This window comes from Mytilus trossulus, chromosome 3, assembly GCF_036588685.1.
Source record: "Mytilus trossulus isolate FHL-02 chromosome 3, PNRI_Mtr1.1.1.hap1, whole genome shotgun sequence".
Taxonomy (NCBI): domain Eukaryota; kingdom Metazoa; phylum Mollusca; class Bivalvia; order Mytilida; family Mytilidae; genus Mytilus; species Mytilus trossulus.
Genome location: NC_086375.1, coordinates 26,621,725 through 26,635,846, shown reverse-complemented (window position 1 = coordinate 26,635,846; position 14,122 = coordinate 26,621,725). Strand labels below are relative to the sequence as shown.

At 35.1% G+C, this 14,122-nt stretch overlaps 1 protein-coding gene across 1 annotated transcript; it reads left to right on the top strand.

Moving 5' to 3' along the window:
• The first annotated feature begins 50 nt into the window (after positions 1 to 50).
• LOC134710584 (fibroin heavy chain-like) lies at positions 51 to 9,299 on the top strand. Its single transcript, XM_063570960.1, has 6 exons — positions 51 to 90; positions 1,135 to 2,058; positions 2,134 to 2,433; positions 2,509 to 3,288; positions 6,576 to 8,153; positions 9,198 to 9,299. Exons 1-6 carry the CDS (start codon positions 51 to 53, stop codon positions 9,215 to 9,217), a joined length of 3,642 nt encoding a protein of 1,213 aa, XP_063427030.1. The 3' UTR covers positions 9,218 to 9,299.
• The last annotated feature ends 4,823 nt before the right edge of the window (positions 9,300 to 14,122 follow it).

Genomic DNA, 14,122 nt, shown 5'->3' with positions numbered 1-14,122 from the left:
CATCAATACAACCATAACGATCCACAAACATAGAACATTATATAATAGTGATGACATGTATTGACATGGTCCAAAACAAATGTCTTCAAAGTAAAATAAAACTTCATCTGATGCATTTTGTATGCATTTTATAATATTATTTTCAAAGATATTATTACTCGTTCAATTTAAAAACCAAAAAGTATCAAAAGTTTAAAATGAAATAACGCTTTTATCAGTTGGGTCCATTCATAGCGCTTCCAGAATTTACCTTCATCGAGAGCCGTGAATTTTTTTTTAAAGAAATTCAAGGTCATATTAGTACTAGAAAATTTAATGATCTGTATGACCAAAAGAAATCTAAAAACAAAGACAATTCCTTCAAAAGTCAACTTTGGCTTTTGATTTTTTCAACTTTAAAATCATCCTGACGCAATGTACAATATAACTCCACAGCTACAAATAAATACAACAGCAATAGTATGCTATTTCAATCAGCCTTCAGATGCTTATGAAACACTAATCATATTCTAATCTTTTTCGAACACCTATAATGATAAATGTGTTTTTTTTAAAATGCATATATATTGTACTCGATATCGCAATATCGCAGCTAAAAATAGAATATTTGATTGGTATCCTTGCCGATATATGTATAAATATAGGAATATTTGGTGTGAGTGCCAATATGAGCATATATTACTGTGAACAAATGACGAAAATTGATAATGAATAAATGTTGAAATCAATTGTCTCCAGTAAAATATAATTACTATTCTGGCTTCACAGGAGATATTTGTCTTGTATACCCTTGTTAGTGTCCTTTATCACTATGAATCACTATCGTTTTGATTAGTTTCGGTATAATTTAATTTTTTTAAATAATTTTGTTAATATTCGACAAGGCATTAATAATGTCGTAAAAATCCCACAAAACTTAACAAAAAAATTGAAAAAACAACACGTTAAATAATGTCTTGCGTCCGAAACGCCTTTCTGGATTTACCTTCATCAGGGTCAATATTAAGGGTTCATATTGAAACCCAAAATGATACACACGTGACATGCTGTAACTTGTCAAGCAACTATAGGTTTGATTTTTTTAAATTTTACCCCAAAGTTCACTAAATATGTCATATCATTTATGAATTTTAGGATATGGTACTGGTGACGGATACGGAAGTGGTACTAGATATGGCAGTGGTACTAAGAAAGTTGTAGTTACATCTGTCCATGGATCAGGATCAGGGTCAGGCTATAGTACTGGATATGGCAGTGGTAATAAGAAAGTTGTAGTAACATCTGTCCATGGATCAGGATCAGGGTCTGGTTATAGTCACGGATATGGCAGTGGTAACAAGAAAGTTGTAGTAACATCTGTCCATGGATCAGGATCAGGGTCAGGATATGGTTACGGACACGGCAATGGTAACAAGAAAGTTGTAGTTACATCTGTACATGGATCAGGATCAGGGTCTGGTTATAGTGACGGATATGGCAGTGGTAACAAGAAAGTTGTAGTAACATCTGTCCATGGATCAGGATCAGGGTCTGGTTATAGTGACGGATACGGCAGTGGAAACAAGAAAGTTGTAGTTACATCTGTCCATGGATCAGGATTAGGGTCCGGACATGGTATTGGATATGGCAGTGGTAACAAGAAAGTTGTAGTTACATCTGTACATGGATCAGGATCAGGGTCTGGTTATAGTGACGGATACGGCAGTGGAAACAAGAAAGTTGTAGTTACATCTGTACATGGATCAGGATCAGGGTCAGGATATGGTTATGGACACGGCAGTGGTAACAAGAAAGTTGTAGTTACATCTGTACATGGATCAGGATCAGGATCAGGTTATAGTGACGGATACGGCAGTGGAAACAAGAAAGTTGTAGTTACATCTGTACATGGATCAGGATCAGGGTTAGGTTATAGTGACGGATATGGCAGTGGAAACAAGAAAGTTGTAGTTACATCTGTCCATGGATCAGGATTAGGGTCAGGACATGGTATCGGATACGGCAGTGGTAACAAGAAAGTTGTAGTTACATCTGTACATGGATCAGGATCAGGGTTAGGTTATAGTGACGGATATGGCAGTGGAAACAAGAAAGTTGTAGTCACATCTGTCCATGGATCAGGATTAGGGTCAGGACATGGTATCGGATATGGCAGTGGTAACAAGAAAGTTGTAGTTACATCTGTACATGGATCAGGATCAGGATCAGGTTATAGTGACGGATATGGCAGTGGAAACAAGAAAGTTGTAGTTACATCTGTACATGGATCAGGATCAGGGTTAGGTTATAGTGACGGATATGGCAGTGGAAACAAGAAAGTTGTAGTTACATCTGTCCATGGATCAGGATTAGGGTCAGGACATGGTATCGGATACGGCAGTGGTAACAAGAAAGTTGTAGTTACATCTGTACATGGATCAGGATCAGGGTTAGGTTATAGTGACGGATATGGCAGTGGAAACAAGAAAGTTGTAGTCACATCTGTCCATGGATCAGGATTAGGGTCAGGACATGGTATCGGATATGGCAGTGGTAACAAGAAAGTTGTAGTTACATCTGTACATGGATCAGGATCAGGTTCAGGTTATGGTTATGGACACGGCAGTGGTAACAAGAAAGTTGTAGTTACATCTGTTCATGGATCAGGATTAGGGTCAGGACATGGTATCGGATACGGCAGTGGTAACAAGAAAGTTGTAGTCACATCTGTACATGGATCAGGATCAGGGTCAGGTTATAGTGACGGATATAGCAGTGGTAATAAGAAAGTTGTAGTAACATCTGTCCATGGATCAGGATCGGGGTCAGGTTATGGTTACGGACACGGCAGTGGTAACAAGAAAGTTGTAGTCACATCTGTCCATGGATCAGGATCGGGGTCAGGTTATGGTTACGGACACGGCAGTGGTAACAAGAAAGTTGTAGTCACATCTGTCCATGACTCTGGATCAGGGTCAGGATATGGCGACGGATATAGCAGTGGTAATAAGAAAGTTGTAGTAACATCTGTCCATGGATCAGGATCGGGGTCAGGTTATGGTTACGGACACGGCAGTGGTAACAAGAAAGTTGTTGTTGTCCATGGATCTAGATCAGGGTCAGGATATGGCGACGGATACGGCAATGATAATGGATATAACGGTAGATACGGATGTGTTCCTTTCGAGCAGAATATTGTCATACATAAAGGACAAAAAGGATATGGTGGATACAATGGTGGAAGTAACACAATTGCACAGATTTTGCCGTTTGGATATAATGGAAAAGGATATAACACATATTACAATGGTAAGTTTAACTAGGACGGAGAAATAATTTTCAATTAGTAAAATCAGTATACTGTATGACAAACTGAATATCACTTCGACAATATGTTTTAAGTAAGAATTTTACATTTTGACATCGAAATTATTCTTGTAAATATTAAACGATACCAATTTTACTGCAATGATGTGGTTTTTTTTTCGATAAGTATTGTCTCTATAGTGATGTCGAAATGATATTTGTCCTTCAAATATGTATACAAACTTTGACGAACTGATATAACCGCGGACAAATGCCTACACGATAAATATGAAAAAAAGTTAAATCACACAAAGTACTGAACTCCGAGGAAAATTCAAAACAGAAACTTTTAAAATATGGTTACAGCAGTCATCACTGTGTTTCAATCTCAAAACAAACAAACATTTACAAAAAATCATAAAGATTCATCTATAAAATTTAAAAATACTCTCATTGTTTTGCGTGTTTGGTGTCAGAAAATGAGAAAAAAAAATCACGATGAATAAGATTGTCTTTCGATTAAACAATGAATTCGATCTTGATGCAATATCCTTCGTACATATTCTACCATTTATACCTTGCAAGAATTATTTGTGGTCAAATCTTCATATATAAATCAGGTGTATCAATTCAAAATATCATGAAACTGAATGCAGTTTGTCGCATTATTTGCGCATTTGTGAAAAAAATACTTCTCACAAAGAGCGTAGTAAATATTGATTAATAAACGAACAATCTTAAAATATTAAAAAAAGGCGTCGAAATCCGTATAACACTTTGCATTAGTTGAAAACATCCAAAATTTAAAAAAAAGTTATATCTTAAAAAAATATGAAATAATACATTGAAGTGCTTTCGTAATTAAACTTCACCAGAAAAGCCAACTATCTTAAAAACAAGATGACAATTTATCAGAATCAATTTCAAAATAATATCATTCACATATAAACGTAAAGCATTAGCTGCTATGATGTTGATCATTCCAGTAATATATTGTCCTGCAGAAATGGCACCGAGCCCGGGGTATAAAATAAAAGCTTTATCATACAAAATAGGGGCGATAGATACCAGAGGGGTGAAAGTTACCTGAAGAACATTCAATAAAAATTGGTCTGATGCATTATGGGTGCATTTCGAAAATGTATTTTCAGTGTTAATTTTCCAAACAAACCATGAACAGAAATCAAAATAAGAAATTACACTTTTGGTACGTCTGAAATTTTCAAATTTATATTTATCATGAACACTAATGAAAGGGGAGGGGTGCAGGACCTTTTTCGGGACTTCGGGATCGGGGTGTTTTTAAGCTCAGGATTTCGGGATCTGGACCCCCTCCGACCTCCCCCTTTCACTAAAAATTGAGAGGCAAAAATGTTTAATAGTTTGGTTTTTTTAATACTCTCGGAGCTGTAGGACAAAAAAGAATTTGAATGAATAGCCAAATATATCTAGGTTTAACCTTACCTGTAAACCAGCCATGAAAGAAATGACCATACATTTTTCGAAATACATTTTGGTCTGAATTTATCTTACTTCGATATTAAATCTATATAAACATTTCTGTTAAAAAAAAGAAGGTAAATCTAACAGTAACATAAGGTTTTCTGACGGATACATTAAAGCTATGCCTGATGTTGTATATATGTTCTTTTTTTGGTCCTATGATTGTTTTGTTACTCTTAAACATTAAGAGATACAGATTTCTTATCTTTCTTTTTGACCACCATGATTAGAAATTCAATTTAAATCATATGAATATATATCATACTGAATTTGAATATCACGAAGATGATTAAATAAGATTGGTAGCCTTATCGGGATTTGTATTTAAGAATTGAATGCTTCTTTTTGTAAATTTATTGGGGTGTAAAAGCGTTGACCGAAGTACATTTTGTATGAAGCGCGGAAGCGCTTCATTCTAAAAATGTACGCACGGTCAACGCTTTTACACCCCTATAAAGTTACAAACAGAAGCATTCAATAATTATAATTACATTTTTTAGCTAGGATTATAAAAACACGATTTTCATGAAGTTATTTTTTTAAATTCACCTGTGCACTTTATTGTGGGACCACGAGTCATCATGAATGAAATGTTATTGTCTCATGCAACTGCTTACGGAATAACATGTGATGTGCAATTAGCCAATCAGAATAACGTATTATAATGAAACATACATCTAATGTAATTATTTACATGAACAACACGACATGTGATTAACTTATCATAAATACCAGGATTGTAGACCGAGACCTGCACGCCTTTCCGGAGCACCCGAAATCTCCATCAATTCTTTTGTAATGGTTCTTGTCACTCAGTCATAATTTTTTTATATTATGTTTTGTAAATTTGTAAATTTTCTTTTAATCGTTTTAAGCTTTTTTCCCCATGACATTGTCAGTTAGCTTTCGACTAATCAGTCAGAATATTACGTTGGAATATTTCGGTGATTTTTCATTTTCTTCTGTATTCTGATAACATTGTAAGTTCAAACATTATTATTTATAGTGAATTGGGAAACAAGTTTTGCAACTTATATTAATCCCTCTCCACTTTGCGGGTGCGAGTCCTGCCTGGTAGTGTCATTAGCCTGCTCTTTTCCTAAATCTACAAGGGGGTCTGTTACATGCAAGAGATATGGCTCTCTCTGAACACGAGTCAGTCATTATCGTCCCCTTTCGACGGACCATCGTCGTTGTTATTCGAACCTCACAGTAGACATGAGCTAATTTATTCTTGTTTTTGTCCTATGTTGCTTTGTATGACAGGTCAGGCTATATATAAAATTGACAAATAAGAAAGACATGAAGTATCAGCATCATTAAATGTTGGTATCATTATTTTCGTATTTTTTCAATTTTCTAACATTAGGTAAACACTCGGCGTAGCTTGAATTATGTCATTTTGTGGAAAAGTATTTAATGAATTGAAATCGGAAAAAATCCGTCGGAACTATATTAATTGGTTGTAGGAATGAAAACAGAATTTGATTAAACGTTAAACAAAATAAATATCAAAGATACCAGAATTTTAATTTAATACGCCAGTCGCGCGTTTCGTCAACACAAGACGCATCAGTGATACTCCGTTAAAAAAAATATAAAGCCAAACGAATACAAAGTTAAAGCGAAAAAACAACCCAGCAATATCAATGCTTAATTTGGCGTTCATATAAAGGCTCCCCGAACCAATGTTACATGACATGCTGTGAATAATATGTGTTCTTATGTATTTCACTAAAGTGCACCCCAAATCCACATGATATATAATTGTGTGTATTCTATTTTAGGATATGGTACTGGTGACTATAACAGTTATGGTAGTGGTAATAAGAAAGTTGTAGTTACATCTGTACATGGATCAGGATCAGGGTCAGATTATGGTTACGGACACGGCGGTGGTAATAAGAAAGTTGTAGTAACATCTGTCCATGGATCAGGATTAGGGTCAAGACATGGTATCGGATATGGCAGTGGTAACAAGAAAGTTGTAGTTACATCTGTACATGGATCTGGATCAGGTTCAGGTTATAATGACGGATACGGCGGTGGTAATAAGAAAGTTGTAGTTACATCTGTCCATGGGTCAGGATTAGGGTCAGGACATGGTATCGGATATGGCAGTGGTAACAAGAAAGTTGTAGTTACATCTGTACATGGATCTGGATCAGGTTCAGGTTATAGTGACGGATACGGCGGTGGTAACAAGAAAGTTGTAGTTACATCTGTCCATGGATCAGGATTAGGGTCAGGACATGGTATCGGATATGGCAGTGGTAACAAGAAAGTTGTAGTTACATCTGTGCATGGATCAGGATCGGGGTCAGGTTATAGTGACGGATACGGCGGGGGTAACAAGAAAATTGTAGTTACATCTGTCCATGGGTCAGGAATAGGGTCAGGACATGGTATCGGATACGGCAGTGGAAATAAGAAAGTTGTAGTTACATCTGTACATGGATCAGGATCAGGGTCAGGCTATGATGACGGATATCGCAGTGGTAACAAGAAAGTTGTAGTTACATCTGTCCATGGATCAGGAATAGGGTCAGGACATGGTATCGGATACGGCAGTGGTAACAAGAAAGTTGTAGTTACATCTGTACATGGATCAGGATCAGGTTCAGGTTATGTAGACGGATATGGCAGTGGTAACAAGAAAGTTGTAGTAACATCTGTACATGGATCAGGATCAGGGTCAAGTTATAGTTACGGACACGGCAGTGGTAACAAGAAAGTTGTAGTTACATCTGTACATGGATCAGGATCAGGTTATGGTGACGGATACGGCAGTGGTAACAAGAAAGTTGTAGTTACATCTGTACATGGATCAGGACCAGGGTTAGGACATGGTATCGGATATGGCAGTGGTAGCAAGAAAGTTGTAGTAACATCTGTACATGGATCAGGATCAGGGTCAGGTTATGGTTACGGACACGGCAATGGTAACAAGAAAGTTGTAGTTACATCTGTACATGGATCAGGATCAGGGTTAGGACATGGTATCGGATATGGCAATGGTAACAAAAAAGTTGTAGTTACATCTGTACATGGATCAGGATCAGGGTCAGGTTATGGTTACGGACACGGCAATGGTAACAAGAAAGTTGTAGTTACATCTGTACATGGATCAGGATCAGGGTTAGGACATGGTATCGGATATGGCAGTGGTAATAAGAAAGTTGTAGTTACATCTGTACATGGATCAGGATCAGGTTATGGTGACGGATACGGCAGTGGTAACAAGAGAGTTGTGGTTACATCTGTACATGGATCAGGATCAGGGTCAGGTTATAATGACGGATACGGGATTGGTCATAAGAAAATTGTGGTCCATAGCTCTGGATCGGCTGGCGCATATGGTTACGGTAATTACAAAATCATACTATTTTGTTGAAAAGTATGTTGTTGACTGAAATCATGTTTCAAGGTTAAATCCAAGATAGCTACTATTGTATATAAAAAAGGTTGTTAGTAAACGTCTTAAACTGAAATGTTCCTACCCTTAATTATATACTTTGTCGTCTTTTCGTGTTTTGTCAGTTCTTGTCCATTCGTTTTTTCATTTGATTTTGCCATGTGATTATGGACTTTCCGATAAAATTTTCCTCTGAGTTTAGTATGTTTGTGATTTTACTTTTTTTTCTTCCAATAACATATATAAATGTAAAGGTAATATTTTTTGTTTAAAGTCGACCAAGCACCGAGGTATGCTTTAATATAAAATCTATAGACAGGTGTGTCGGGATAACTCACTAATGGAGTGTCCAGTTATTCGTCATATATCCTACAATCAGTCCATTTGTATATTCGTTTTTGACACTGATAGATGATACGAAATCAACTGTTAATAAAACGGCCATCATCCTTATAACACACATCTTCAAATAGACTGTCCTTATGCAAATTTAAACATAAGCTCCGTCCGATCAGTTGAAATGACATTGGTTATAAAACAAAACAAATAACAGATTGTAGGTTTTTATTCATACGGACTATATTTGCAAATGTTGTATTTATTCATTCATAATGTAACAATTAAGTGTAGATTTTGCTAATGTCGAGCAACAAGAAATCAAGCAAGTGTGCTTAGGTATACGAAGGAAGTACTCCGAAGCCAAATGTAACAAGTCATCTGAGTAGGAACATAGAAAAAAATACAGCAATGTCATCAGTATAACATCGATATTGAACACAGTCAAAACTGATGTCATTGTAAATATCTACAAAGTTTTAGCTACATTGCTAACTTATTTAAAAAAAAAAGAATAGTAAGGGCTATTGAGACCAGCGTAAGGTATGGGCTTTCTTATCTTTTAAAATAATTATTGAAACATTTTCTTATGTGCATCTTTATTTAGCCTCATGAAAGAATTTATTATAGAATATTGATATGTTGATTTTTTTTTCAGACAATCAATACAAAGGATAAAGACAACTTTTTATCAGCTTTTTCTAATTATCCGTGAAATGATAATTTGTATATCAAAATAAAATGCATTAACATCAATATATTTTATGTGTCTTTGTTATTTGAAAAGGCCATAGTCTACAAACTTTTAATCTGCTTTGGAATAACAAGGGTTCAACTGTTGTCGGTAAAAAGACACTGGACGGTTTTTACTTTGCTTTAAGTTGTCTAGATATCTGCATTTTTTTTAAAATTGTCTGACATCTGGTAGATTCTTATTTTTAACACTCAAACTTATTCTTGATTGCACATTTGTCTGTTTAGCAATACGAGTAAAACCAGTACAGTCTTCCTGAGAATATGTAGTTTTAACAAATTGTTTATGATTCTCAAAACATATCTTGCGAATTGGTTCTTGTATTGCAAACCGAGTCCCTGTTTAATACGAACATAAGAGGAAACACATTTTTACTTAAATATGATGATACACGAAAAAAAAAATCCTAGTTGGTTCTTTATCCTGTATTTCTCAAATGGATTTTCCTTCTTTCCAGATTCTCTTATTTGAATTGTGAATTTATTCGGAAACCTCTTCCACCAACGTCACTAAAGTGTAATAGTTGCAACACAATCTGTATTATCCTTGCATCAATATGACGGGTTTACGGGTCAAATAGTTACCATCCTAAGACCGACATGTTTGTAATGATTTTCAAAATTGAGACCTTGGGAGATAAACAATGAGAGGTATTTGAGATTAAGAACAATGATATGAAGAAGACCAAATGTGTCAATCAAATTTGGGTAGAAGTATGATCACATTGTGAAGAAGGGACTTTTCTGTCTCCAAAAAATGCTCTGGAAAATTGTTAAAAAAAAGATTTCACATATTAACATTGTTTCAAATGTGATATGTATTTACCAAAACGTAATTCGACACACGATTGCCCCACTCACACTATCATTTTCTATGTTCAGTGAACCGTGAAATTAGGGTCAGAAATTTAATTTGGCAATTAAATTAGGAAGATCAAATAATAGAAAAAAAGGTGTACTAAGTCTCAAATGGATTGGACTTCAACTTCACGAGAAGCTACTTTCACCAAAAACTAAAATCTGAAGCTGGACAGATGGACGGAAAAAAAAGAGACCAGAAAACATAATGCCTCTCTACTATCGTAGGTTTGGCAGAAAAAATGAGAGTAAGGCAAATAAATTCATATCCTTAATCACCCTTATTTGAATAGATACGGCAAAATCAATGTCTTTGTTGGATACCCCAATTTGTGAAAAATGATTGCAAGTGATTTTTCAAATGGTGTCAGACCACCAATTACAAATCCCTAACTGTTCTACCACCTTTTGCAAAAAATATAACACCTGTTTTTAGCCCACCTGGCCCGAAGGGCCAAGTGAGCATTTCTCATCACTTGGCGTCCGGCGTCGTCCGTCGTCGTTAACTTTTACAAAAATCTTCTCCTCTCAAACTACTAGGCCAAATTTTACTAAACTTGGCCACAATTATCATTGGGGTATCTAGTTTAAAAAATGTGTCCGGTGACCCGGCCAATCAACCAAAATGGCCGCCATGGCTAAAAATAGAACATAGGGGTAAAATGCAGTTTTTGGCTTATAACTCAAAAACCAAAGCATTTAGAGCAAATCTGACATGGGGTTAGAATGTTTATCAGGGTCAAGTTCTATCTACCCTGAAATTTTCAGATGAATCGGACATTGGTTGTTGGGTTGCTGCCCCTGGATTGGTAATTTTAAGGAAATTTTGCTGATTTTGGTTATTATCTTGAATATTATTAGAGATAGAGATAAACTGTAAACAGCAATAATGTTCAGCAAAGTAAGATCTACAAATAAGTCAACATGACCGAAATGGTCAGTTGACCCCTTTAGGAGTTATTGCCCTTTATAGACATTTTTAAACCATTTTTCGTAAATCTTAGTAGTCTTTTACAATAATCTTCTCCTCTGAAACTACTGGGCCAAATTAATCCAAACTTGGCCACAATCATCTTTGGGGTATTTAGTTAAAAAAATGTGTCCGGTGACCCGGTCATCAAATCAAGATGGCTGCTAGGGCTAAAAATAGAACATTGGGGAAAATGCAGTATTTGGCTTAAAACTCAAAAACCAAAGTATTTAGAGCAAATCTTACATAGGTAAAATTGTTATTCAGGTCAATATCTATCTGCCCTCAAATTTTCAGATGAATCGGACAACTGGTTGTTGGGTTGCTGCCCCTGAATTGGTAATTTTAGGGAAATTTTGGTGTGTTTGGTTATTATCTTGATTATTATAGATAGAGATAAACTGTAAACAGCAATAATGTTCAGCAAAGTAAGATCTACAAATGAGTCAGAATGACCGAAATGGTCAGTTGACACCTTTAGGAGTTATTGCTCTTTATAGTCAATTTTGAACCATTTTTCGTAAATCTTAGTAGTCTTTTACAAAAATCTTCTCCTCTGAAACTACTGGGCCAAATTAATCCAAACTTGGCCACAATCATCTTTGGGGTATTTAGTTTAAAAAATGTGTCTGGTGACCCCGCTTTCAAATCAAGATGGCTGCCACGGCTAAAAATAGAACATAGGGGGTAAAATGCAGTTTTTGGCTCATAACTCAAAAACCAAAGCATTTAGAGCAAATCTTTCAGGGGTAAAATTGTTTATCAGGGTCAAGATCTATCTGCCCTGTAATTTTCAGATGAATCAGACAGCCTTTAGTTGGGTTGCTGCCTCTGAATTGGTAATTTTAAGGAAATTTTGCTGTTTTTGGTTATTATCTTTAATATTATTATAGATAGAGATAAACTGTAAACAGCAAAAATGTTCAGCAAAGTAAAATTTACAAATAAGTCAAAATGACCGAAATGGTCAATTGACCACTTTAGGAGTTATTGCCCTTTAAAGTCATTTTTTACCAATTTGCATAACATTTTTTACCAACATTTTCCACTGAAACTACTGGGCCAAGTTCATAATTATAGATAGAGATAATTGTATGCAGCAAGAATGTTTAGTAAAATGTAAAAACACATCACTATCACCAAAACACAATTTTGTCATGAATCCATCTGCTTCCTTTGTTTAATATCTTCATACATGACATAGACCAAGGTGAGCGACACAGGCTCTTTAGAGCCTCTAGTTTTCTGGAAATCTTAAATAAGTATACCATGGAGCGCATTAATGCTCAATTTTTAATGCAAACTCAGTCAGGTTAATTTCGACTCAAAATGGTCTTGATATATTTCTCTTTCACCAAAAGTTTCATTTCTGCAAATGTGTAGGTTAGTTAAAGTAAACAAAGACATCAAAAGCATTTTTTTTTCAGAGTAGGGCTACTTTTACATACTTTCTAAATTGGAGGAAGTAATTGGTGGTCTGTAACCTAAACAGTACTGAATTTACCATCATGAAGAAGTTTGAAATCGGACTGAAAGACTGAACACAACTGAATAATTCATTGTTCAGACTTTCAAGATGATGCTAAAATCAAAATGACTGTTTAAGGCTATAACTAATTTACTAAGGAGAAAGTGATAACAATACCTCTCAAAGAAACCCAGTCAAATGATTTCAACAGACCATTGTGTCACCAATACCATTCAAATTACATTTTGTGTTGCCATCTTGAAAAGAATTATAGACTTAAAATAGTTATTTAGCCTTGAGAATTGAAAATATCATCGCATTCATACAATTGGAGTTTGAATACTGTGGATTCATTTATTTTTCGTGGAAATAACTGAACTTTTAGATTAATATGTCATGTATGTTCTCCATATGTTATCCCTTTTATTAGAAAATCGAATGCACCTTCTTATGTAAGGGTGTGTTTGAGATGAATATTTTGTTTGAAAACGTACAAAGGAAGAATATTTTATACATCATCTCGCTTCAGATTCTATCATTTTTATATAGCAAAGCTACAGGTTGACTTTATAACATAAAAAATCACAGTACTAAAAGATGAAATATATGGGTCAAACTTTGAAATACCAATAAAATTTAAGTATGATGTATACAAGCTGAAGCCCCACCTATCTTAATTGCCATGCTTGAGCAAACATTGATACAAGCAAAGCAAGCAAGCCAAACAAAGATTTGTCTTGCTAGCAGGCCTGGGGCCATTACATTGCAATGTAATGCATTACATTACAATTACTTTGTGATTCTTCCATTACAATTACAATTACAATTACATTTTTTCTCACATGTAATGCATTACATTACAATTACTTTGCCTGTGTAATGTATTACATTACACATTACTTTTTCAATATAAAAACAAAAAGCATTTCAAAACAGAGGTATATGTACATGATGTAAATATGTATACAGTGTTAGGTAAATAGACTTCAAATACTGGTTAATTAATATGTCCATTGCACTTTATCATCATAAGTGGTTTAAATGTGATGCCATTAAGAGAACAGCGATCAGTTCTGTACACCTTTCTGGCAATACTTAAAAGCCTTTCTACAGGAGCTTATGTGTGGGAAATGGCTAAATACTTGATAGCTGTATAAGCCAAAGAAGAAAGGCACACTGAATTTGACTTCCATTATTCCAGTGCATTGATTGAAATTTCTTCACATGGCTCAGACAAGTAGATGTCAACATCATGTACTGCACAAGACCTGTGTCTACACTCTTTGATGGAGTAGTAGGAGGCATGAAACTGAAAAAGTCACTTTCAAGTTTCTTAGGTGGTGGTAAAAAATAAATAAACTATCATATAATTTTGTTTCTTACATTAATCACTTAATCATTAAGACATCATTAAGGATTTCAAAGGGATATAATAAATGTGTCATTAAAGGATTGTCTTGTGAAATGCCTAAGGGTTCTGTGAGGACAAACATAAGTTGAGAAGATTTGATTGCAATAAAAACATTGTGATGAT